The 25,122-nt window shown below is 43.2% G+C and overlaps 1 protein-coding gene across 3 annotated transcripts in view; it reads right to left on the bottom strand.

Moving 5' to 3' along the window:
- Positions 1-12,676: 12,676 nt before the first annotated feature.
- CRCP (CGRP receptor component) overlaps positions 12,677-25,122 on the bottom strand; it is a 43,832-nt gene continuing 31,386 nt past the window's right edge. Inside the window, exons 5-7 of one of the 3 annotated variants that reach the window (XM_074974621.1) lie at positions 23,782-23,839; positions 15,733-15,883; positions 12,677-13,780 (exon numbers count right to left, since the gene is read on the bottom strand). In XM_074974621.1, the coding sequence (XP_074830722.1) occupies positions 13,773-13,780; positions 15,733-15,883; positions 23,782-23,839 (217 nt within the window). In that variant the 3' untranslated portion in view covers positions 12,677-13,772. Of the gene's footprint in view, positions 13,781-14,797; positions 15,884-23,781; positions 23,840-25,122 lie in introns of those variants that run through there. The other 2 variants (XM_074974622.1, XM_074974620.1) reach the window with 2 other exon arrangements.

Raw genomic sequence — 25,122 nt, forward strand, 5'->3', positions numbered from 1 at the left:
CCCTTATACCCAATATTCCAGTGGTTAGGGCACTCGCCTTGCTGGGGAGCAGGAATGTGAATCCAAGTCTCCTACCATCGCAGGTGAGTGCCCTCACCACTGGGATGTCAGCTATTCTGGGGTGGGGGGCTCTCCCTCTCTCCCACTGAAGATTCTCTACTTTGTATAAAAGACTTGAATGGGTGTTGGGCCAGAGAGCAAGTGAGAATGACTCTATAGCTCATCGGGGGAGGGGGACGACACTCAGGTTTTAGTCTCTGCCCCAGTTAATAATTTAAACCACATGGAACGGCTTCAACAGGAAAGATTCCCACCCAAGTACCCAACAGCCTGGTCATTAGATCACTCATCTACCTGGGAGGGGGAAGACCCAAGTTCAAGTCCTTGCTCCAGAGTGGGGATTCAAACCTGGCGTCTCCCCCGTGCCAGGTGAGTGCGCTAGGTGACTGAGCTATTGACTATAACGGGGACATCACCCCCTCCTCCTCCAGTTTTGTGAATGGCACCTAAAGCCCCTTGTGAATCTAGCCTGAAAAATCAAAATGATTTGTTTCAGTGTTGTTAAAATGGTTTATTTTGACATTTAAAAAAATAAATCATTTTTTGTTTCTCTGAAATCAACCTGAACTCCGGAAATGCTTTGGTTTACCCAAATGGGCATCTTTCAGAGAGAAAGAGTTTCAGCTGAAATTTTTTTTTGCCCAGCTCTTACACAGAAGCTAGGCAGCAATGCCATTCCAGGCTGGGACAGCAGGAGACACCTTTGTCCTTTGCCTAGGATTGTTCCAAGCGTTGAGCGAGCACTAGAGCAGGCCCTGGTTCCCCAGGTTTCTCCTTTGATGGGTTGCTCTGGGTTCTCCTGCTTTGCCAACACCCCACAGATAGGATGGGCTGGAATAACTCTTCTAGGTATGCCATACGTGCTTGATTCTGCAAGGTGAGAAGCACTTTGCTGGATCAAGGCCAAAGCGTTTAAGCACATGCTTAACTTTAACTACTCACATGCTTACAGTTAAGCATGTCATTCAATGCTTTGCTGGATCTGGACCAGAGTGCTTGTCCCCTTGCAGGATCAGAACCTGGGCAATAGGCTGAATTTCCTAAATGAAAAAGTAGGGATGAACCGGGAGCATGCCCAGAGTGGGCAAGCAAATACCCGGGCCCCTCAGGAGGGTCCCCTCTGTATTTGAATGCCCAACTCAGATACTTCACAGGAGAGAGTCAGGCATTTAGTGCATAAGCAGCACATACAGCAGGAAGAATCAGCTGAGATTTGCTGCATGCCTAGAGTAGGTTCCTTACATTCACTTCTAAGCTTTCCTTGAGCCCCAGAGAGGCCCACACTGGCCAACTGTCTGTTCTAAGGGAAGCCTGGGGTGGAAGGTAAAATGCTTCATTGAACTACACTTTCCCACTGCAGCGAGCTGCTGTTATGATGAACAGTGAAACTGCTCTCCGGCCCCATGAAATAAAAAGGTCCATCTGATTTGTGCCAGCTTCTCTTTAGCGGGTCTCCGAGTGCTGCAGGATGTCAAGAAGAGAGCTCAGCTGGGCCAAGTCACTAATTACACATACTTGGTCTGTAGCAAAGACGTCTGTTAAAGTAAGGCACTGGCACTGGAATTTATAAACAAGGATTTTTAAACCACATCGGCCTAGACAGAGAGTACATCAAAGCAACCGGGTTTCAAGCATTAGAGGAACAATTCTGCCACCAAAGGGTTGTGAGTTCGGCAGAGGGAGAGGGTACATGGGGCTGGATGGCTTTGGAGGCTGGTGATGAGCAAAGCTAGTTGCCATGGCAGGAAATGGGAGAAGCCGTGGCTCTGCCATGGCAAATAATGCAGTCGTCATCATTTTAGTGTTAAATAAAGGAAAAGTCAATGCACAGAACAGATTAGTGGGGCCCTCTGCTCTCCTGAGCAACCCCTCTGCCCCACCTGGCCTGCTGTCCTACTTCATGCAGAGTCCCTTGCTCCAGGGGCTGGGAAAGCAGGCCTTGTTCAGGGCAGTGGGAATGGCCGGTTCCCCTCCCTGGCTGCTCTGACAATTGCAGCAGCCAGGACCTTGCCTCTTCAGCTGGGAGAGTGGGGCAGTTCTTTGGAGCTGGCTTCACGGGGACAGCTGGGTTTGCAGCCCTCCCACAGCTGCCCTAACAGCAGCCCTCCCCAGCTGGCTAGAGGATGCGTCTAAACTGGGAACTGGGGGAGCGCTTCCCAGCTCGAGGAGACGTGCTTGCGCTAGCTCAATGAGAGTCTGCACGCTAAAACCAGAGTGCATTTGCAGCAGGGGCAGCTAGCCACCCTGGGCGTCTGATCTGTCTGAGACTCATAGGCACATACTCAGGGCCGCTAGCCTCTCCCACGGCTCATGCCGATGTGGCTACATGCTATTTTTAGCCATCGGCGTTAGCATGGATATGTTTCCTGGAGCTGGGAATCACGCCAGCTCGAATTGTAGATGCACCCACGCCCTCAGAAGGTCATCAGCAAGAACAGGTCTTCCCAGCCTTGTTGTGAGCATGTGGGGTGCGTTTTGGGGCTTCATCCGACAGGCCACTTGCCTCATGTGCTCTCCAGGCTGTTCATGACGACATCGCTCCATGACCCCCGAGTCACAGACTGCCAGGGACAAACATACCATTGTGGTGTTTAATCTGGCCCAGCCCCAGTGACAACTGCAGCACGCCCAGGGTGGCTGATGCTGTGCTACCACCTGGATTTTGTTCTCCACCGTCCAGACGCCTCGTATGGTTCTTACTGGGGGAGATGCCTGAGATCCAAACACAAGACAGCAACCTGAGTATCAAAGCTTACAAGCATGGTATCAAATTAGGGAGCTGCAGACAAGAGGCTGGGAAAAGAAACGGGTTCATCATACCCATTGCCTTGCGTTCAAGTGGGGTTACACTGATAATCTTACCTGGTTTAGAGAGAAAGGGTGATCCAGCCACAGAGCGCTGCAAATCCATAACCCACTGTAGCTACTTCTACCTAGTTATTTATTTAGAAGAGTATTTTCAATGCTGTGAAATTAAGTGGGGGGAGGAGAGGGCTTCAGTCAGACCTGGAGGACAACTGCCCCCATCAGTCAGAACCAGGGCAGTTATTGCCACTCTGGGTAGCGTTCTCAGCAGAGGGGCCAAGGAGAGTCTTACCCATCGACATGGCCCCTCCCAGTCAGAGCTGAAGCACGTCAGTGAAGACTGCAGCTACCTTTTTCTTTGCATCTGGCATTTTGGTCTCCAGGGCTTTCAATCCAACACATGCCACCAGCAGGAAAATTTACTGATAGAATTAAAACAAGGCTTAATTAAAAACAGAATATTTGATGCCCTGAGAACTGAGACATCTTTTAGTCAGGCGGAGTCACGTCTACTGGGGTGAACACAGAAAAACGTCAGCTCAGCACCACTACGCTAGATGGGAAGAGGATAATTATATGTAAGAGGCTTTGTTACAGCCAAAGGAAAAAAAAAAATCTTAAACTATGTACCTGAGCGCCCATCTTATCATGTCCCTCTACAGCGGGACTTGTTTCTAAACTTCTTCCCAAGGCTGAATCTGGCACAGGCTGTGTGTCAAGAGTGAGGTTAAGAGAATGTTCTTTATTCCTGGACCCCAGTCACTGGATGTAGGTCAGCATTACAAAAGGTTAGTGTCCTGTACATGACAGGCATCAGTATCCACCAACTCCAGTGACTTCTGTTACACTGGGGAGTTGGCCATCTATGGGACAGCTTCTTGTGTGTGTCAGCTGGAGTCCCCGCTGTGACTATTTTCAAAGCTCAGTAAGGCTTTGCTATTCATCCTTTTTGGCTTCCCATATTCCTTTCAGATAGTTTCCCCCGCCCCTTGGCTGGTTCCCGGGCCACTTTTGTTTCAAATTATAATCTTAAAACTTTTACATCAACTCACACACCTTTGAAGGTCACTTTATAAACCAGTAAAATTAATATAATAAAGATTATTAATAGGTAAGGAAATTAATTCAACCAATATGCTTAGACAGATTCTATTGCTTTGGCATGCAAAGGACTTAAGAGTTTAATAATGTCTTCTAAGTGCACTGAACATTTAACCAAAGCGACTTGGCTGAAGCTCTGTTAGCTCAGTTAATTCTTGTAGTCTGAAATCTTTCCGCAGTAACAGAATATTTTCTTTTGTGAGATTTACCACAGTTCCAACCAAAAACAGATTGCCATTGACTTGCTCTGGGATCTTGGGTAAATCACCAATGCCAGGCCTCTGTTTCACCATCTTTAAAATGGGGATGATGCCACTTACCTGCCTTACAGGAGTGTTGAAATGCTTAATTAATGTTTGTAAAGAGTTCTGGCTTCCTTTGAAGAAAGAGGCTATGTACATGCAAAGTATTCTTATTAGCACAAGAGGACTGTGTTATGATATCCCATGGCTAAACTGTCACTACAGATTAAACCATAATACTGTTCCAGAGAAACTCAAAAGTACTGTCTTCTCAGCCACACCCCTTTCCCTCCTGCAACTTCATACCTGCAATACCCCTATTTTCAGAGGGTAACATCTGTGGGTATCTATCCTCGGCAATCAGGAAAAAATATATATACTTGATTGGGGCTGAAAGGCAAACACGGAAGCTTAATGCTTCAAATCTGAAGGTCTGGTAATGTATAATTGTACTAATATTGATACCTGTAGCGAGGCGATGACTCACCGGTGCAGCGCCTCCTGCTGGTTGTCTCGGGAATTAGCTCTTCCAGTCAGAGCGCCCTCTGCAGGGCGGTGTCTTGCCTGCTGCTGGCCTCTGTGTCCCTCCCAGACCCCGGTGCCCCTTTACCTTGGGGTGCTGCCCCCTGGCAGTGCCCCCACACTCTAGGTCTCCCCTCCCAGGGGAACCCACAACCCTCTATCCCCACCTTGCCTCAGTGGCTACTGCCAGTCATCCTCTAGCCCCTGCTCACTGGGGCAGACTGCAGTCTGTCATGGCCACTCATCATTGGCAAGGTGGGGTTGGACCAGCTGCCTCTGCCTATTCCCAGGCTGCCCCTCTGCAGCCCCTGTACCTTTCTCTGGCCTTTAGCAAGGCCTGCAGTCTGCGGGTTTTCCAGGCTGGAGCTCCTCAGCCCCTCTGGCCTTCCCCCAACCCTGCCCCACTCCAGGTACCCTTTTCTCTCCAGGCAGTCAGTCCTTCTCTCTCAGAAGCTAGAGAGAGAGTCTGCCAGCTCCTGGCTCCCTGGCCTTTCGTAGGGCCAGCTGCAGCCTGACTGGGGCGTGGCCGCCTTCCCAATCAGCCTAGGCTTTCCACTCAGCCCCAACCCTCTCCAAGGGCTGGCTTTAACCCTTTCTGGGCTGGAGGGGGGTGACTGAATACCACTTCTCTCTCACTTGGCTGCTTTCCGAAGTGCTTTGCAAATAATTAATAATGAATTAATCCCATAACATTAATTAAATCAATCTGTACTGTGCAGAGGAGAGCAGGCAAGAATCTCCTGGGGAACATGCGGGCTTGTTCCCGATGAACGGTTACGTTTAGGGTCTGCAGGACAGGAAGGCCACTAGCTGTGGTTCATGCTCCCACATGGCAGCGAAGCTGCCTGGCTTCCATCAGCCCCTTGTTAATAACAGTCCTGGCAATCTTAAACAGGGACACAGCGGCAGCAGCATCTCTCTCTCGCTCCCCCTCCCCGCCCCCCCCAGTTCCTCCACCGACCACCCCATACTGGCTTTGAAGGACCCACTGGGGGGAAACCAGTAGCAAAAAGCTCTCAGCGGCCCTTCCCAATGACAACAGCAAGACACTGCAGACCTTCTTGGGTAGGGACAGTAGTAAGACTAGTGGGGAATAATTACATCCAAGCCTTTCCACAGAGCTTCAGGTACCAGCTTCCTTCACTTCACAGGCCGGTCCCTGCTCTGTGCCAGTTTCCTAGCTGTCTCCAGCTACCCAAGAACCTTGAGGACCTTCCACCTCTAGGTCTCTGCTATGTCACCACAAGCCTCTTACATTAGTTCTAGGATTCTACCAGACCACTGGTTTGAGGAGGAAAAATGCCAATCTTTTGTCCTCACAGAGCTCTGATCCAGCCTACCCTGAGATACTGAATTTTGATGTCACCAGACAAGCAAAACAGATCTGCTCGAATGAGAAACTGCAGCACCGGAATCCCACTCCACTTGAACGTCCCTAGATGGATGGAACCACTCAGCTGGTGTAAAGCACCATAGCTCCACTGAGGTCACCAGCTGAGGAGCGGTCATACACAGGTTTTTATGGCCAGAAAGGACCTACAATGATCTTCTAGACTGATCTCTTGCATAGCACAGGCCGCAGAACTCCACCCATAATCCTTGCATTGGAAGAACTCGATCTTCCCTGCTGTTTAAGTGAACATTATCAAGTTCAATAGCTTGTGACGGTCACCCAATAATTTTGTGAAAGTTCCAGTTTGGCTCTGGACCCAGACTCCACGGCTCGGGCCCATCTTGAATTTAAAAGGTTGGATCCTGTAACGAAGCAAGAGTGCCGGGGTTTTCTTTAGAACGTTATTTTACCACACAGTTCAGTTGTGCGCTACCTCCGTTACAAATGATTGAAATGACTCCCAGCATGGGGAAAACACGCCTGTATCGGGAGGTAATTCCCAGCAACACAAACGCCAGTGCTGATAAAGACTGGAGCTTAACTTTCCAATAACTTTAACATAAATTTCCTTGTAATGAACTCTCTCCTCACAGATCAATAAAATGCACATAATCTCATCGAGAGTATTAACAGGACATTAGTATCTTGTTTTTTGTTTAGCTTGAGAGCCATTTTGGGGCTTGTGTATGCTGGATTTTTAGCCACCAGCGGAGGCTAAAATGCCAGTAGAGACAAGGCCTTCATTCACGACGGTGCTGCCAAATGACCACACTGGTCTATGCTGCACACTTTTCACGCTAATCCCAAAACAACATGAAAAACCAAACACTTCAATAAAGCCACAACATCGTTGGGAGCCAGTTATTGTTAAAAAATTAATTCAGCCATCAGGATGCACAATTGTCTAAAATGCGTGGCTGTGCAGACTCCCGGCTGCTGACCCTGCCCTTCCTGGCACCGTCTCTTTAACAATCCTGGTTCTTCGCATTTACATAGAACTCAAAGTGCGTTAGAAAGAAGATAAATGGTATGAAGGCCATTGTACAGATGTGGAAACTGAGGCTGAGAGAGAAGTGACTTACCCAAGGACACTTAGCAGGTCTGTGTCAGAGCTGATACTAGAGTTCACGTCTCCTGACTCTCAGTCTCTTGCTCTAACCACTAAAGAACACTACCTTTCTATGATTAGTTATCTTCACTAGCTGTGTCATGCCTAAAACTTGATGGCAAACTCTGGGACAGTGATTGTGTCTTCCTGTTTGTTCTGAGACATAATTAGCACTTCATAGGGTGCTATAACAATTAATAATAATAGTTAAATACAATTCCAACATGAAGTAACATTCATTTCCAAAACACATTGATTCAACTTCCTCTTTGTCATCTTGCCTTACTAGCAAAGCATCAGCTGATATACCACATGCTGCCACAACGGTCATCCTCCATTATTAGGAATCAATCAATCTTAGGGCAACCAAATAGCAAGTGTAAAAAATCGGGACGGGGTGGAAGGTAATAGGTGCCTACATAAGACAAAGCCCCAAAAACAAAGACTGTCTGGTGTAAAATCAGGACATCTGGGCAGTGGTCACCCTAATCAGTCTCTCCATCACTCCAATCTCATTCTGCCACTGCCCTCTACTGGAGAAATTAAAACTGCTCAATTATACATCATAGACCCGAAAACTGGAAACGAGATTTGGAGGCCTGTACTTTTGGAGTAGGAGGATTTAAGTTCTATTCCCGCCCCCCACTATAAAAGTTCCAAGGAGCCATGGTGTATATACACTTGTTCAGTTGTTGAAAGGAGGTTGTCCCAGCAGTGCTCTGTAGGCCAGAGATAGTCCAGAGGGGGTCGCCTGCCGTTGTCTGAGGAGTTGTGAGTTTGTTCCCATTGCCAGTGTCTGATTAAATGGATTCACTCAGCCACTTGCATGCAACCATTCCACCCGTCCATTTCAGCTACCAGCAACAGCACATAAAAAAATCCACTATTTCTATGCTGCACACTTTGAAGCACCATGGAACCCAGCACCTGATCTGAGGACCTGTGGGCGTGGTTGAAAGTTACACGTAGGAAGATTTGGGATGACAATCAGAAAAAGGCTCAGAATCTCTGCTTTAGGTGAGCATACTACCCTAGCACTTCCCCTCAATACCACCACCTCCCTCTGCTGAAACACTATGGCTAAAAGTATCAAACAGGTTGGGTACAGGATACGATTTGTACAATTTGGATTAAGTGTTATTCCTTCTATAGCACCTTTCACTGCAGGATCCCTTAGCACTTAAAACTAATTAAGCCCAATGACTTCTTATATTTATTTTACAGAAGGAAAACAGAGGAGTAAGGAGATTGAGAGACTTGTCCCAAGTTGCAGAGACTCAGTGACAAAACCTCTCAATCCCTATTCCCAGTGAGTCACCTGCTTTAACCATTAGGTAACACTACTTGCTCCTAAAAGGGAAAATAATTACAGATTATAACTGGATCCATCAAGGGGCATGTGGATGTATCAACAGTTTTGGAAATAGCATTAAAAAAATCAACAGTTTGCAGTTAAATCAATTCTTAAAAAGCATGTGTTTAAATACAAGTTTGCATGTTTCATTTGTATAATGTGAAACATTTATTGGGATTAGAATGTGCTGTTCGTAGAGCTGGCATGATAAAAGGTATTACCTCAGGGAGACAGAGACAACAGAGAGAGAGAATGCAGTCACAGAAAATGCAATACAGAATAAATGTGAGGGTTTCAAATCAGTATCTAGATTATACGCAGCCATGAATGGGGCTTAGTTTACCTCATTAAACTAAGATTCCAACCTTGTTCCCATTGACGCCAATGGACTGGGCCCAACCAATGTAAATGGGCAAACTGTTCTAGACTTTGGGCCAAGTTAAAGTCGGCAGAGTGATAGCAGGGATGAATCTGGCCCATTGAATGGCATAAAAAACATGAGTGCAAGTCTGTGATCATACGGTAACTCATGAGGTCAACCAAGTCTGTGTCATGCCCTTGGCATCTCATACAAGCCTCCTTTGGAAGACAAACCATTATCAAAGATGCGAAGCCTGAAGACTTTGACACAGGACAGCTTCAACATACCTGCAGTGATTTCAGGCTGCAAGTTACTGATGCGACAGCATTTATGACACAATGCAAGATTCTGCTGCATCCCAGCCTCTCAGTGTCCTTCATGCCAAAGAAGATTTTCCATTGGATTCCTGCTAATAATAATAGAATTTTTTGTCTCCTGGCTAGTTGTATTACGGTAGTCCCTGGAGCACCCAGCTGAGATTGGTGGCCTCTTGCACAAGGCACTGTACAAACACAAAGAAAAGGATCATCCCAAAAAACTTAAATAGTCTAAATTGACAAAGGGTGGAAGGGGAAACAGAGGCACAGACGGGTGAAGTGATTTGCCCAAGATCACACAGCAGGTCAAGAATTAGAACCCAAGTCTTCTGTGGCCTATTCAATGCCCTCTCTATTAGTCCACGCTGCCATTCAACTGCTAGCTGGAATGCTAAGCATCCTTCAACCTCTGGGTCAAAGAGCTGTAAGGGAAGATATTGTGCAGATATGGGGGAGGGGAAGCAACACAGACAGTGACTAAACACTGATCTTATTTCAGCCCTTCCCGTCTCTCATAGCAATGTTGTGATAAATGCACAGCTCAGCCTTTGGATGGGCATGGACACGTAAATGAACCTGGCTGTTTTCCCTCAGACCATCCCTCAGAACATAAACTACGAAAGTCACAAGGCTAGCAGGAACTCCCGTGCGGCACACATGCTAAGGTTTGTGACCAGTCAACTGATTTCTGGTTTTATTCTTCTATTTTAAAATACCAAAATGCAAGAGGGTTTTTGACAGTTAAATCGTAAACTCTCCAAGAGAGCGGTTTCTACAGCCTAAGTGCTGTCGCAACCAAAGCTTTCAATCTTCCCAGGCCCACTTGTGAGATAAAGAACAGAAATGAGGAATACAAAAAAAAAAAAAAGAAAAAAGAAAAAATATTGCAAGGGAAGAAGCTAGAAATGGTATGGGATGTGCTTCTTTAATATGTATAGCTTCCTACACCTTCAAGATTAAGGACCACATTTTTCAGAACTCCTCGTCCAGTTGTGTGCTTTGTGTATACATGCACATAGCGAGCTAGAAGAATGGGCTGCAGGCTGGCTGCCTGGACGAGCAGCAGGACTCCGGACAGCTAAGCCTGCTGGCGGGGACTCGGGGAGCAAGAGGCACCTGGCTGGCTGCTAGGGACTGAGTAAGGACTGAGCCTGGGGAGGGCTACAGAAAGATAGTGTTTCCAGGAAGGAAGCCCTGGGGATACAGCCCCATACCTGGGCTGGACTACTTGAAGACCGTGTGACTCAGCCAGAGGGCTGAGCCACTGAAAACCCACCTGATAACCACTGAAAGGGGTCTCCAAACCTAAAGAACACAGACACGCCCCATCAGAAGGGGGAACTTGCGAGACGGGGGCTGCCAACCATGTTACAGAGACAAAAGATTGACCGACAGATTAGAGTGTGCAAGGAAACAATGACAAGGAAACAATGTGCAAGGAAACAATTGGTCAGCATGACAGGCAGCGATCTCAGGATAGCAGCTATCTAACTGTTACGATTTTTGTAGGCATCATGGCAAAGGACAATTTTGAGGAGGGTTTTGAAGGAAGATGATGTTAGTTTTTTGGGATCTTTAGAGGGGGCTGCTCCTAAGCATCAGGAGCAGCAGAAGAGAAAGCACAAAAGGTGTTTTGTTTGTTTTAAATTTAACAAGTGGGTGGTGGCAGGCATCACAGGCTGACTGGCAGCAAAAGTCAGCATCTCAATAGCAAATGAGAGATGCATATGTAGGGTGAAAAGTGGGGAAAAAAAGCAGCTTACATTGGACCCAATGAGAAGGGAGAGCCAGTGAAGAGATGCATGGAAAGGGGTGCCATGGTCAAAGCACTGGGCTAGAAAAATGATCTTTGCAGCAGCATTCTGAATTGACATTTAGTAGCACTTGGATGGGTCAGTTTAGAAGGTAAATTATCTGTAGAGCCATAAATGCATTACCTGAGACACCTTATTACTTGATATCTCAGTTTCTGTAGAAACATACTTAAAACAGGTTTCAGAGTAACAGCCGTGTTAGTCTGTATTCGTAAAAAGAAAAAAGAAAAGGAGTACTTGTGGCACCTTAGAGACTAACCAGTTTATTTGAGCATGAGCTTTCGTGAGCTACAGCTCACTTCATCGGATGCATAGCATATCGTGGAAACTGCAGAAGACATTATATACACACAGAGAGCAGGACAGTGGGGTGGGAGGAAGTTTTGTTTCATGGTCTCTGTGTGTATATAATGTCTTCTGCAGTTTCCACGATATGCTATGCATCCGATGAAGTGAGCTGTAGCTCACGAAAGCTCATGCTCAAATAAACTGGTTAGTCTCTAAGGTGCCACAAGTACTCCTTTTCTTTTTTCTTTATACTTAAAACAAGATCACTGTCATTTTTTATTCCACTTTCTCTTTAGCCCCTCTCCTAAAGCTCTTGTCCATTGCCTTGCTCATTTTTCACTTTGACTACTGTAAGTCTCTGTCCCCTCCTATCTCCAGTCTGTCCAGAACACTAGACCACAGTTAACTTCATCTCCGCACAATTTGCCCCCCTCTTTGAATCCCTTCACTAGCCTGCTGTCTTTAGCAGCAACATCAAATCCATCCTCACCTTTGAGACCCTACATAACCTTACCCAGCCTACACCTCTGCTTTAATTTCCTTTTACTCCTCTGCCAAGTTCTCCCTTTACTATCTCTTTCACCATCTCACTCTCTTGTTTTCATGCCTTTTTTCATGCTGTCCCCTCTGCTTGGAAACATCTACCAAATTCTTCTCTATTAAGTGTGCTCTCTCTTTTCTTTCTTCAAAATCCTCCTCTTTCAGAAATCCTACTTTATTTTCTGCAGCAGTATTTCCTTGACACCCTCCTTTACCTAAACTTCTGTGATATGTTTCATCCGGTCTCTCAGGCCCAGAGTCAGCAAGGTACTTAAGCATGTGGCTAACTTTAAAAAAGTGGGTAGTCTCATTAAAGTTAATAGGATTATAAAAATGCTTACAGTTAAGCAAATGTTTAAGTATTTTGCTGAATCAGAGTCTCAGAGTGTAAGTTCTTTGGGGCAGGGAATGTGTATTGCTCTCTGTTTTATAACCCAGCATACACTTGCAATACTAGATAACAGATTAGCAGTAAAAAAATAAGATACTTATCAGCTCTTTCATGTAACGTACAGCGCACCAGAAGATGATATCTCACATGAGATAATATTCGTTTTCCATAAACCATTTGTGTCTCAGGATCATGGCTTCCAAGTAATAATCGGAGTGAAAACAAGCATGAAGCAAGAGCCATTTATAGTTCCAGAATCCACCGCCTGTATTTGTGCATTCAGAAAATACAGGCAGCAGGTTAAAACAAAATGCAGAGGTTGGAACCCTACATAATCTTTCACAGAATATCATTTGGCAAAATAGTTCCAAGAAAATTATCATTTTTGTGTCTTCACTGAGAGAAGTAGTCTATTCTTGTATTTGTACAAAAGTAAATATTTTTATTCATCTGGAAGTGATTTATTGTTAAGTACATTAAATAAAAGGGCAGTTTATTAGAAATCCAAACAACACATTTTCAACTTTCAACATAAAACCACACTGACTCTGGCACAGATATATTATGATAACAAATCAACAATTTCCCACGTGGAATAACCAGCTTAAGAAAGTGGTTAAAATACTCACTTGTATTTTAAAGGGACTTGTGATTTTGCTTCTGTTTGCTCTGTTAGTTTTATAATGACATTTCATGAGCTGGCTTTTAGAAAATACAATACATTCTAAAAGACATGGCCCATCCCTGCAAGCTGTCGAGCACCAGTAATGACCCATAAGAGCCAAAAAGGTTAATTTTAAAACAAATTTTAAAATGTATCTTTCAGTAGTCTGATAGTCCATTAAGCATTTTGGAGGGCTTCCCCTCCACCCTCTATGAATATTTACATTTATTTAACAAAAAGAACTCGGACCTTTCTTTTTAACAGCATAATCACTATACCTTGTGCTAACACACACCTTGGCTTTCTGCCTTAGAATTTATTAACCTTATAGTTACACACTTCCGAAAGATAGCAGTAGTTGTAATTTCTACTTCAATAGCACCTTCCATCTTAGTACCTCAGAGAATCTTACAAGTATTTATGAACTGAGCATTACGACACTCCTGTGAAGCATTCTACTTTACATAAGGGAAAACTGAGGCAGAGCAATGGTAAATTATTTGCCCAATGTCACAAACGCAGGCTGTGAAAGAGCTGGAAACAGAAATCAGATATTCTGACTCCCACTGCTATCAACCACAAAATTCCTAGGAGTTTTCTTCAAACTTTTTATTTTGGCTTTTAACATATTATAATGATTGGTACAATTTTTGTTTGCAGACATAGCATAAGAAGAAACAGCGTTGCCTGTACCATATATGTACGATCTGTGATTTAATGATCTCTAACACTTTCAACATTAAGTGCTTGATCCTGTGGTCAGAAAAAACTGTTGACTTCAGTGGTTTTGCTTCAGCAAGGACTGAGCCTCATTAAACTTCTGAAAACAAAATAGGGAAATTCACAGTTAAGGCTGTCATGTCATCATTAACTCACCCAGGTGTGCCATGACAGCATAGCTCATGTGGACTGTGCAATCTTCTACATGTTAGACCAGGGGTGGGTAAACTACGGCCTGCAGGCTGGATCTGGCCCCTCAGAGCTTTGGATCCGGCCCGCAGGATTGCCCCCCATGGTACCGCAGGCCCCGCGCCACTCTCAGAAGTAGCTGGCACCACGTCCCTGGGGCCTGGGTGGGGAGGGAGGGGAAGAGGGCTCCATGCATTGCCTTTGACTCCAGGCCCCAATGGGAACAGGGAGCCACAGCCAATGGGAGCTTCGGGGGAGGTACCTGGAGGCGTGGCAAGGGCAGCATGCAGAGCCCTGTGCCCCCCACTCCCCCAGGGGACGCGCAGGGACATGGTGCTGGCCGCTTCCCGGAGTGGCACAGGGAGCCTGCCCTGGCCCCAGTGTGCACCGCTGCCACCCCGGAGTCACTTTAGGTAAGCGGTGCCAAGCCGGAGCCCGAACCCCTCCTGCACCCCGTCCCCCACAACCCCCTGCCTTGAGCCCCCTGCCTGCACCTCGCACCCCTCCTCCCTGCCCTCAGCCCCCTGCTGCACTGTGCACCCCAACCCCCTGCCCTGAGCCCCCACCGCACTCCACACGCCTCTTGCACCCCAACTCCGTCCTGAGCCCTGTCGCACCCTGAACCCCTCCTGCACCCCAACCCCCAGCCCTGAGCCCTGTCGCACCCCGCACCTCTCCTGCACCCCAACCCTCAGCCCTGAGCCCTGTCGCACCCCGCACCTCTCCTGCACCCCAACCCCCTGCCCTGAGCTCCCTCCCAGTCTGCACCCCTCCTGTACCCCTGCCCTGAGCCCCCTCCTGCACCCCAACCCCCTTCCGAGCCCCCTCATACACACTGTACCCCTCCTCTGCCCCAGTCCCTTGCCCTGAGCCCGTTCCTGCACACTGCACCCCCTCCCACACCCCAACCCTCTGCCCCAGCCCTGCATACAATTTCCCCACTCAGATGTGGCCCTCGGCCCAAAAAGTTTGCCCACCCCTGTGTTAGACCTAGACAACAGATGATTCAAAGGAAAACAGAGGCCTTATACTTATAAATTTTTTTGTTTGTATTACTGAGAGCCCTAACTTCATGGGCCAGATCCTCGACTGGTGTGAATCAGCATCACTCTCTTGACTTTGATGGGATTTTGTCCATTTACATCAGCTGAGGATCTGGCCCTATATTTAAAATAAGCATAGGGTCATATCAGAGGTGTCCTTGAGACTAGTTACCATATCAATAGAGCCTTTACATTCCTTCCACTTCCATGGTATAACCCTAAAGATATTAGTAGTTATAAGGATCTATTATTACTACTGATCTTATATGGATATTAAACAATTTTTGAACTTTATTCTAACTGTGTACTGATACCCTGAAATGGCTTCTTCCACACAGAATTTGCACTGCATTGTAAACTGCACTCTGAAAAACAGTTGAGTAATTCAAAAACATATGAAATCAATTATAATTATAGTGTATTGCTATGATAATGAGAACACTGCCAGCTGCATATACCCTCCTCAGAAAAGAACAGCTGTTACATGGGTAATGGAAAAAAAGAATATTCAAGCATAAGGTTTATTTTCACTATTTCACAAACTGCCGTATTATGAAGCCAGTTACTATCTTTCTCACATCTCAAAACAGGCTGACATGAGAGCTCTCCTTTAATTTATGTTTCTTATAAACAACTGTTGCTCTCATGATTTACACAACAAAACATTAACGTACTGTACAACGATGTCACACAAGATTAAACCCTGGGTGAAAAACCCCAGACATGGTCTTTGCAATCAAAAAGTTTAGCTGGTTCTTTTCTCATTAAGCTTTTGATGATGTTGCCAACTTAGGTTCAGATGCTGTCTATTCTGGGTCACCTTCTTCTTCAGCTGCCATTGTCGCCTGTCTCTGCAGCTCTTCCTCTGGGTTCCCTGGAAGAATGCTGGAGAGTGTCTGAAGAAGTGACTCAATCTGCTCTTCTGTTAGTCTTTCTTCACTTTCCTCTACCATCTGCAAATCCAAAACAACCTACTGTCATTGTAAAATCCACACTTCCTCCCTCACCTCCAGAGGGAAGATTTACCCAGTTAGGAGGTGCTGCATTAACTGGACATTACATAATGTCTGAGCTCATTATGCAAACTTTTGCTTGTAAAAAGCTGAATCCTGATGATAAAAAATGTACAGCGGAATGATAGTTGCTCCATAGTTATGATGGGAACTAGCTCTCCACACTATAAGCCAGATTTGTAAGACCCCCATCTTCTCCAAAAAGAAAATTATTTTCTAAAGTGTCGCTTTCCATATGTCATCCCAGGGTACATTAGTATTTTTAAAGAAAATGTGTTTAAAATGAGCCAGTTTTAAAGTTGTAATGTTATGAACATTTGGCAGAAGTTTTCTTTTGGACATTTTTCTAAGACTTTGGGCTCAGGACCTCCCTAACATGATTTGGCATAACATTGTCAAAAAATGTCTGAGTGACTTAGGTGCCTAAAGTTAACAGGCATAAGCGCTTAAGTGCTTAGATCATTTTTGAAAAAGGAACTTAGGTGCTTTTGCAAATGTTGTCTTTGGTATAGAGATTCCAAATTTCTTTTTTTTCCTGTTAGCCTGCGGAGGAAAGAAATGCCTTTTAGGTTTTATTTGTTTGTTTTTAGGGATGTTATTTTTAAATAAACATTTTGGGGGGATTTTTAAGAGTGCTCAGCACTGGTCTCTGTTCTGACTGAAATCAATGGGAGTCTTTGCCATGCTTCAAAGGGAACAGTTAGGCCAACACTGAATGCTTTGCAGAGTCCCACCTTTACGGTTTTTCTTTTTATTCATAAAAAGTTTAACTATTCATTCAACACACTGCACTAGCAGAAAACTTAGGGAGCTCTGCCATACACTAAGGCCCCCTAAGTACTTAATTTTGAAACAGTTCGCTCTAAAGGAGTGAGCAGTATATTAATTCTCCTGCATGCATTCAACAACATATTATTACTTTAGAACACAACACAGGGGGATATAGTACTGGCAACATGGGAGGGTGTAACTTGCATGGGTTGATAGCAAGTTTGGAGACACATATGGCAGGAAGAAAATGGCTGCATCTCTTAACTATTAACTTCCAGACTGTCATACTTTTGATTTTTTTTCTGAAGTAAAATTTCCATGGAAATTATAAATGACATCTTGGGGGCCACTCATATCTGTTGACACAGTAAGCTAGATCCACAAAGGGATTTTGGCACCTAACTGCCATTTGAGGCACCTAAATCCAAAATTAAGATCCTCAAAACTTTGAAACTTTTTTCAGTTTACTTTTCCTTGCTAAAGCAACTGAAAAGGCTTGAATTCAAACAACTGACCTGTCATCCTATTACTAACAGTGCTGTAGAAAGAGAGATTGGTCTACCTGGTTGTGCACCATATTATAGTGTTACATTATCAATTAGTAAGTATTATTGTAGGGCCAGAGCCCTATTGTGTTAGGCACTGTACAAACATACAAAAAGAGACAGACCTTTTGCTCCTTAGAGAGCCAAAGCTAGTTAAGACTGAATGATTAATTTCTCAGTGCTAATGATAGTGCATTAATTATCCAGAGTGTTGTTTCATTTGGTAAACTGTAGTGTTTAATCCTGCTGCAACTCCTCATGTGAATAGTCATGCTGACATTAGTAATAATACTTGAATAAGGAAATCTTGTAGGACTGGTTGATTCCAAACAGTGACTTAAGCACGCACCCTCGTTCTTCTTTAGAAGTTCTTATATATTGGAATGGGGCCAACACACAAAGTCTTTGTGTTTGGGATGGGCTGAGCACTTGCTATTGAGGTCCATTTTTCTGCAGAGGTGCAGTATAACCAAAGAGTTCAAGGATCAAAAGAATAAACTAGAAAATTAGATTTCCTCCCCAGCAAAAAAAAAAACCAGCAAGTGTAATGACATGAAATGTATTATGCAATTAGAAAACAGCAAAGTAACATGTTAAAGGAGAAATGCAAAAGATTAAGCATGACCGAGATACAGATAAAGAGACAAATGGAAATGAGTCAAATAAAAACATCAAACCAAGGAAACAGAAGGAGATTCAGTGGCTCATTCTAAGTGCTCCAGACTTTAGCACACAGTCTTCTGATTTACACACAGGCTCCCGATTTACAAGACGACAAAATGCTCCCTGATTACTGTATAGTAGTCTCTCGAGGAAACACTAACCTCGCAGAAAAAATAATATAGAAGGAAAAACACAAAAGGAGGGAAAGAAACAAACATTTTAAGTACTAACATTTATATCTAAAGGTTCACAAACAAAGGAACAAATACCAAATCATTTATGGATTATAAAGCAGTCCTGCTAACCTCTATCCTGCAACTGGCTAAAGTTGTAAAAGCAACAAATACAAACTCTAAGCAGAAGGGAATGCAAAACTTTACACTAGTGAAAAATAATATTTTTTTTGGTCAATGAATTATATATAGTGTATTTATTGGCAGGACCACACAATCCAAATGGAGATAGATTACCTCAGCAAATGATGCCATGTCGACAGTATGGCATAGTCAGCCAACCTTTCAATTGGACTGGACATTTTTAATGTTTACTATGTTCTCCGTGTTTATATTGTGGTTTGGAGACACAGGTGGGCTTTAAAAAAGCTTCATGTGACTAGTGGAAAGCACCTGGCATTACAGTAACAGAAGGTACATGTTAAAAAACACTCTCCAATACAACCAGACAGACATGTGTCTCTCTCAAGGCTCAGAGTAAGAACCTTATTAAAATCAAAGTGGAAGAAATGCAATAAATCATAGTGTCTATGCTACTGGTTCTAATAAATAATTCCAAAGATGCTGCTGCATTTCAGCACTCACCTTTTCGCTACCCTAAATCATTGTAAAATCTCTGTCGCGGATGCTGTAGCATACGAGTTGCATTTGTATTGTGACAAAGTTCCTCCTCTGCCTTGGTGGATCCTGCGCTTATTGGCAGATTTTCTCGCCTCAGAGGCTCACGGCAGCCCTCAGTTTGGCCACTTTTGTGGCTCAAATCTGCCATTCACTCTGTTAGCCTCATCACTGGCCAGCATGGGGAAAGGAAGAAGAACAATCCCCGCAGTCTCTGCTGATCCACCTAGTAGATCGGGGAAAAGGCCAGAGACCTTCCCCTCTGGTGGAATCCACAGTCCAGGTCAACTCCTCCAGTATCAAGTAGGGAGTTGGGAGGATGGGGGGAACCCGGGCCCGCCCTCTACTCCGGGATCCAGCCCAGGGCCCTGTTGATTGCAGCTGTCTACAGTGGCTCCTGTAACAGCTGTGTGACAGCTACAACTCCCTGGGCTACTTCCCCATGGCCTCCTCCCAATACCTTCTTTATTCTCACCACGGGACCTTCCTCCTGATGTCTGATAATGCTTGTACTTCTCAGTCTTCCAGTAGTACGCCTTCTCACTCTCAGCTTCTTGCGCCTCTTGCTCCCAGCTCCTCACACGCACACCACAAACTGAAGTGAGCTCCTTTTTAAACCCAGGTGCCCTGATTAGCCTGCCTTAATCGATTCTAGCAGCTTCTTGATTGGCTGCAGGTGTTCTAATCAGCCTGTCTGCCTCAATTGTTTCCAGAAAGTTCCTGATTGTTCTGGAACCTTCCCTGTTACCTTACCCAGGGAAAAGAGACCTACTTAACCTGGGGCTAATATATCTGCCTTCTTTACACTAAGAAAGTTGGCAAGGCACCAAAGTCTGCATGTGGTGTGTGTCCAGGAAGACTTCGCGGTGTTCGTGCTGTGTGCCCTAAAGTCCTTATGAGGTTGTCAAAAACAAAGAAGCATATTAGCAGAGCCCATGGCGGTTCCATGTGCGCTAAATGTGTCTGTGACAGAATCAAACGAGTTTTCCTTATTGAAGAGAAGATTGTTGTGAAAGTGTTGAAGGCACAAGCACAGAGTCAGAAATCTAAGTGAATCTCTTTGTACTGTCTGCCTAATAAGTAAAAATTCAACTTTTCTTGTGAAAAAAAACAAAATCACTCTCCTGTAGCCATCTGGCCCGACCCTGTCACAATATATATGAATACATGGGTCTGTTTTTTTTTCAGGAAAATGCAATTGTGAGGCTAACAAGATCAAATGTATTGCCATGCTGCAGTCAATCATGCTTCCCATTTGACACAGACAAATACTTCAATTCAATTATTACATTCCAATGTGATATGTTAATACTATGAGCAGCAGTCACGATTTTTCTCTCCTGCTCAGCAGTGGTCACTATGATAGGTTCAATGAAGGAGTCCGGAGAAAAGATATTGTAAGTGAGCACTGTTCTGTAATGTGATTGAATAAAATATTTTCAGCTGAAAAACGGCTGTTTCCTTAGGCATTTGATCCACAAATATATATTGCAAATGCTGGAGAATAAACAACACAAGGAACTTTAAAATACCCTGCACTGGTGAACAATTTTTGATGTGCTAATAAGACTTAGTGCCAGTGAAGAGAACAATTTGTGGGTTGCACATTATTGTTTTTTTGTAGATAATAGTTTCAAGACTATTAAATGCAAAAATCAATAACAAAAAAGAGAAAAGGTGCATTTTGGTACTTCTCAGAGCTACAATATTACAATATTCTTTTGTTCGAATGTAGGAGACACTTTAAGCAAGGAAATACCTGCAGTTTCCTCAAATGTAGAGTAATTCCAAGATGTTCAGCACAAACATACAAATAAGACAGACCATAAGAAAAAGAAATACAGCAAAAGACTGAGTGGCTGGATTCATCTCCTTGTGATAGGAAACTAGACAAGTACGCAAAGTGCATTGTTGAGAACATGAAATGTTTAAACCTTCCAGCTTTTTGCATTTTCCAGAGCAATAGGTGTTATTATTCTCTGGTCAACAATAAATGACAATCTGCCAGTTTGGTTGCCTGGAGTGGATACCATGAGGCAGTGAACTCCCAGGTGTGGAAGTCTAGTTTTAAAATATGCAAAATTAACACCTACTGCTCCAATGAGACACAGATACGGAACAATCTGTTCTTTAAAGAGAAGCTCCTCACTCTTCTAACACATCATTGTTAAGCGTTACATAAAGTTGGAACCCATGTCATGGTTAGATCAACATTACTGTCTTTCTTTCTTTCTTTCTCTGTGTGAGTCACTGAGCCATGAACAACATATGTTTGAGATTAAAGCTAGAGGTCAAGATAGCTGTATTGCATACAATGTTTTATCCAGTGGGATAAGGATTAGAATTTCATGCTGCTTTTGTTGTTATCATTTAAAAACTATCTCAGCAACAATCTGGAGAAGGCAACTATAAACAAAGTGGAATGATTATGCAAGAGGAGGACATAAACAAAAAAGACCTGAATTAAAACAAAAGATGCATCTTTCTGTGGAGAGGTCTTTTACATTAAATATAGTTACCCTGATTTATATCTTGTGCACTATTACAGGGCAGGAATTGTACAGGAGAGGATAAAAAGACTTGAAGTCAAAAAGAAAACAAATAGTACTAAATATCCTTTTACATAAATTACTCAAAATAAATTGGGGAAATTACACGTACACACACATACTTAAACACACTTTTGGGGACATGGCTTGTTTTATAATTAGTTCCAGAAGGTGTCTCTTTTTAAAATTGAATTAATTCACCTGCTTTTTGTGAAACTTATGGTTAAAAATGTTCTGTATCTATTGCTTCAGATCTGTATCCAGGGATGAGTCAAAGCTTTTAAGAAAAAAAATTTCACAGTGCAATCAAGATCATTTTAGAGTTCATATTAATTTACTTGTATATTTTGCCTTTCAAATCCTTTAATCCAGCTAACAGACTTGCTTTCATGGAAACTTGTGTATAGACAATCCCTGTCCTCCTCAAGTGAATGACAAAACTCCCAGTGGCTTCTGTTTTTATGAATTAAATTCCTTATAAATACATGGAGGTTCTACTTGCTTGAGGATGCTGTAACACTAACTCTGGCCATTATATCAATCAACAGCCATTCATTACACAGATCCCAAAGGCAACCTTCACAAAAATGGCCTGTGACAGTCTAATATTTGTTACTCCCCAAAGATTGATTATTTAATGAAGGATCTATGTAGTTTAAGTTTTCTGCTGACTTAATTTGGCAATGCCATGTGTACATATGAGCAATCCACTCATCTTAACCTACTGTGATGTTGGAGAAACTTGCACAGATACATCAATAATTCATTCTATTGTCTAGTCTGGGTACAGTTTTGGGAAAAACTCAAGATTAGTTGCCAACTGTAACATCACATTACCTCCTAGGAGTAATTTCTAATTATATAACAGGTTGCTTTGGGTTACTTAGAGAATGGTTACGTACCAAAATTGGTGAATTCGCATTTAACTTGTTTTATTGCCGCAACTCATCCGTTTTAATAGAGCAATTTTAACTTTTATATTGCTAAACCTTGAAAGAATTGAGGTACAAATGATGTACCAGTGCAATAACTTTACTCCAACTCAAAAGTCATATTTTGCTTAACTTGCCTCATGGACCTGAAGCTAAAACTGATAGCTGGATATTGGAGCATAAACAGATACACTCCATGTTATCACAAAAAGAAAAGGAGTACTTGTGGCACCTTAGAGACTAACAAATTTATTTGAGCATAAGCTTTCATGAGCTACAGCTCACTTCATCGGATGCATTCATGTTATGTGGCTAGACAAGAGAATTAGTGACTGAGGAAGCAGTCAAATACAAAGGATGTCTTGAAAGTGACAATAAGATGAGTATATTTTAAGAAGAAGAAGAGAAGATAGAATATGAACTGTGCTGAAACCTAATGAATTGTAAGTGCAATACAGGAAGCTAACAGAAATAGAGAGAAATTCTAAAACATTTGAAGGCTCTACTTCATCTCTTCTGAAAAGCTGCCTAACAAAACGAGTGAAGCCTTCATGCTCTTGTTTACAGCTGCAGAAAGTGGCATTAACTTGTAGATAAACTTGACAATAGCAGTTCCTGGGATATCAGATCAGCTGTTTTCACTGCTAGAAATGCTAGTTCTTGGCTATCAAGGAATATGAGAAGTCAGGATGCAGTCCTATTAGCATCCACTTCTAACCCATACACTTTTGCAACAGAATACAATCCGGCTATTACACAATCAACAGATGTTCTCCATGCAAGACAGCCTTATTAGAGGAATAGCCTGGTTACAATAATCTCCTTATTAATACAGCATTTGTGTTCTTTACACGATGCTCTGGAGAACATTTAACCTATCTATCCCTTTTTATCTGTAATATTCCTTTATCCAAACGTTATGTTCCAGCAGATTGATAATGGATGACTTCCAACTGAAAGCTTCCCAGCTTATGCTCAAATAAATTGGTTAGTCTCTAAGGTGCCACAAGTCCTCCTTTTCTTCTTCCCACTGTAGAGTTCTCATGCTACACGGTCACTTCAAAAGCACAGCGGCAGTCATTGCTAACTATTGTTCTCTCCCAAATGTTTGCCTTCCTTGTACCTTAGAAAAATAATGAAAAGGAATATACCACAGTAGTTTTCTAAATCAAATTTCATATTCCAAAGTATTTGACTTTACAAAGCAACAGAAGAAACCCTTAGGTAAATGTATTCCTAGGACATGAGATTATACCTCCATTTAACAATTCTGATGGCAATTTTCCGTCTGAAACACTGACACAAACGTGAGAGTGAAGAGTTGCCCCTGCCGTGGGTTCTGAGAGGAAGAGGGATAAGTCTTATAGAGAGGTCTCATAGGGGAAGCAGAGAGGAAAGAAAACAAAATCAGAAAACATGAATATAAAGATGTGTACAGAGGTCCTATCAGTTAGTGACCATGAGCAAACGATTATTCAATTGATCTGCAAGATTAAAGATGCATTAATATATGGATTTTAAGCAGTTAGGAGAACTGTAACTTACCAGCTGTATCTCAACTGCGGTCATTGGCCTGTGGTTAAGCAACTGTAGCTTTTCTGCTCTGTTGAAAAGAAAAAATATATATATATTTACATAGAATTCTGAACAAATGAATGGTCAGATGCAAACACTTCCCTAATAACAGAGTTATTTCCAGAGGTCATTTTCACTAGAGTTGATGCATGGTCTCTGACCTTGATTGTCATGATAATTCTGTAGATGTCTTTTCTTTGGCTATCTACCCAAACTGGTATTTAGTAGACCAACGTGGCAAAGCAGCTTCCATTACAATCCCTTGTTTCCACACATGCATAACTTACTGAAGCATTAATCTTTCGAGTTGGAATTTTCAATGCTTTGTCTCTGCCTCAAATTATTTATTAATAATACTTTGGACTCCTATAGCACCTTCCACCTGAGGATTTTAAAACACTTTACAAAAATCAGTGAAATTAAGCCTCAACATCCATGAGAGGTAGGAAAGCACCACCCAGACACTGGACTTTATGATGAGTGGTTACTGAAAACCAATTTAATCAGATATAGGATCCTTCCAATCCCAAGGCATCAGCCACTTAGCCAGGTCAATATATAACTCAGATCTTACCCAATAATCATGCCGATGCCAATCCTTTAGTAGCTAAAAACTAAAGGTTTAATAATCTAAAAGAAGAGTGTTATTGAATGGTTAACAGATCATATACATACAAGTGACTTTCAGTGTTCATAGATCAGGATCATAGCAGTGATGGAATGAACTGCTAGCTTGCAAAAGTCTCTCTAGAATCACCCAAGTAGATTGGGGGTCATCAGTCCTTGTTTAGAGCTTCCTTGTTAAAAATCCAGTCCAGAGAAATGAAATAGGAAATGAAGACAAAAAGGAGATGTCTCAGGTGTCTTTTTATATCCTCTGCCATGTGCTTGGAATTTTACTGTACTGTCCCAATCAAAGCCCACAGCCCCTGTTTGTGGAAAGTCACTGGCCAAAGATGGAGTCCAGGGTCACATGTCCTTACATAGTTGGCTGGATCACAGGGGTGGGCCATTGGCCACTCAGTGTCTGAGGCATCCTCAGGGAAAGCTATCTGGGCGGGATAAGTTTCTTCTATGGCCCATTGTTAGAGTGAAGTGTCCTTAATTGGCCATCAACACATAACTGTCTAGCCTTGATGTAAATGCCTCTATTGAAGTCAATGGAAAACTCCCACAGACTTCAATAGAGAGTGCACCCATAAAGCCTTACTATACCTTGGATTCACTCTCCATAATAATTCTACTCATTAATCTACAAATTAAAAAAAAATATTACACATTTTTCCTCCTTTAAGAGCTTTATTACTAAAG

This window comes from Natator depressus, chromosome 17 (assembly GCF_965152275.1).
Source record: "Natator depressus isolate rNatDep1 chromosome 17, rNatDep2.hap1, whole genome shotgun sequence".
Classification (NCBI taxonomy): Eukaryota; Metazoa; Chordata; order Testudines; family Cheloniidae; genus Natator; species Natator depressus.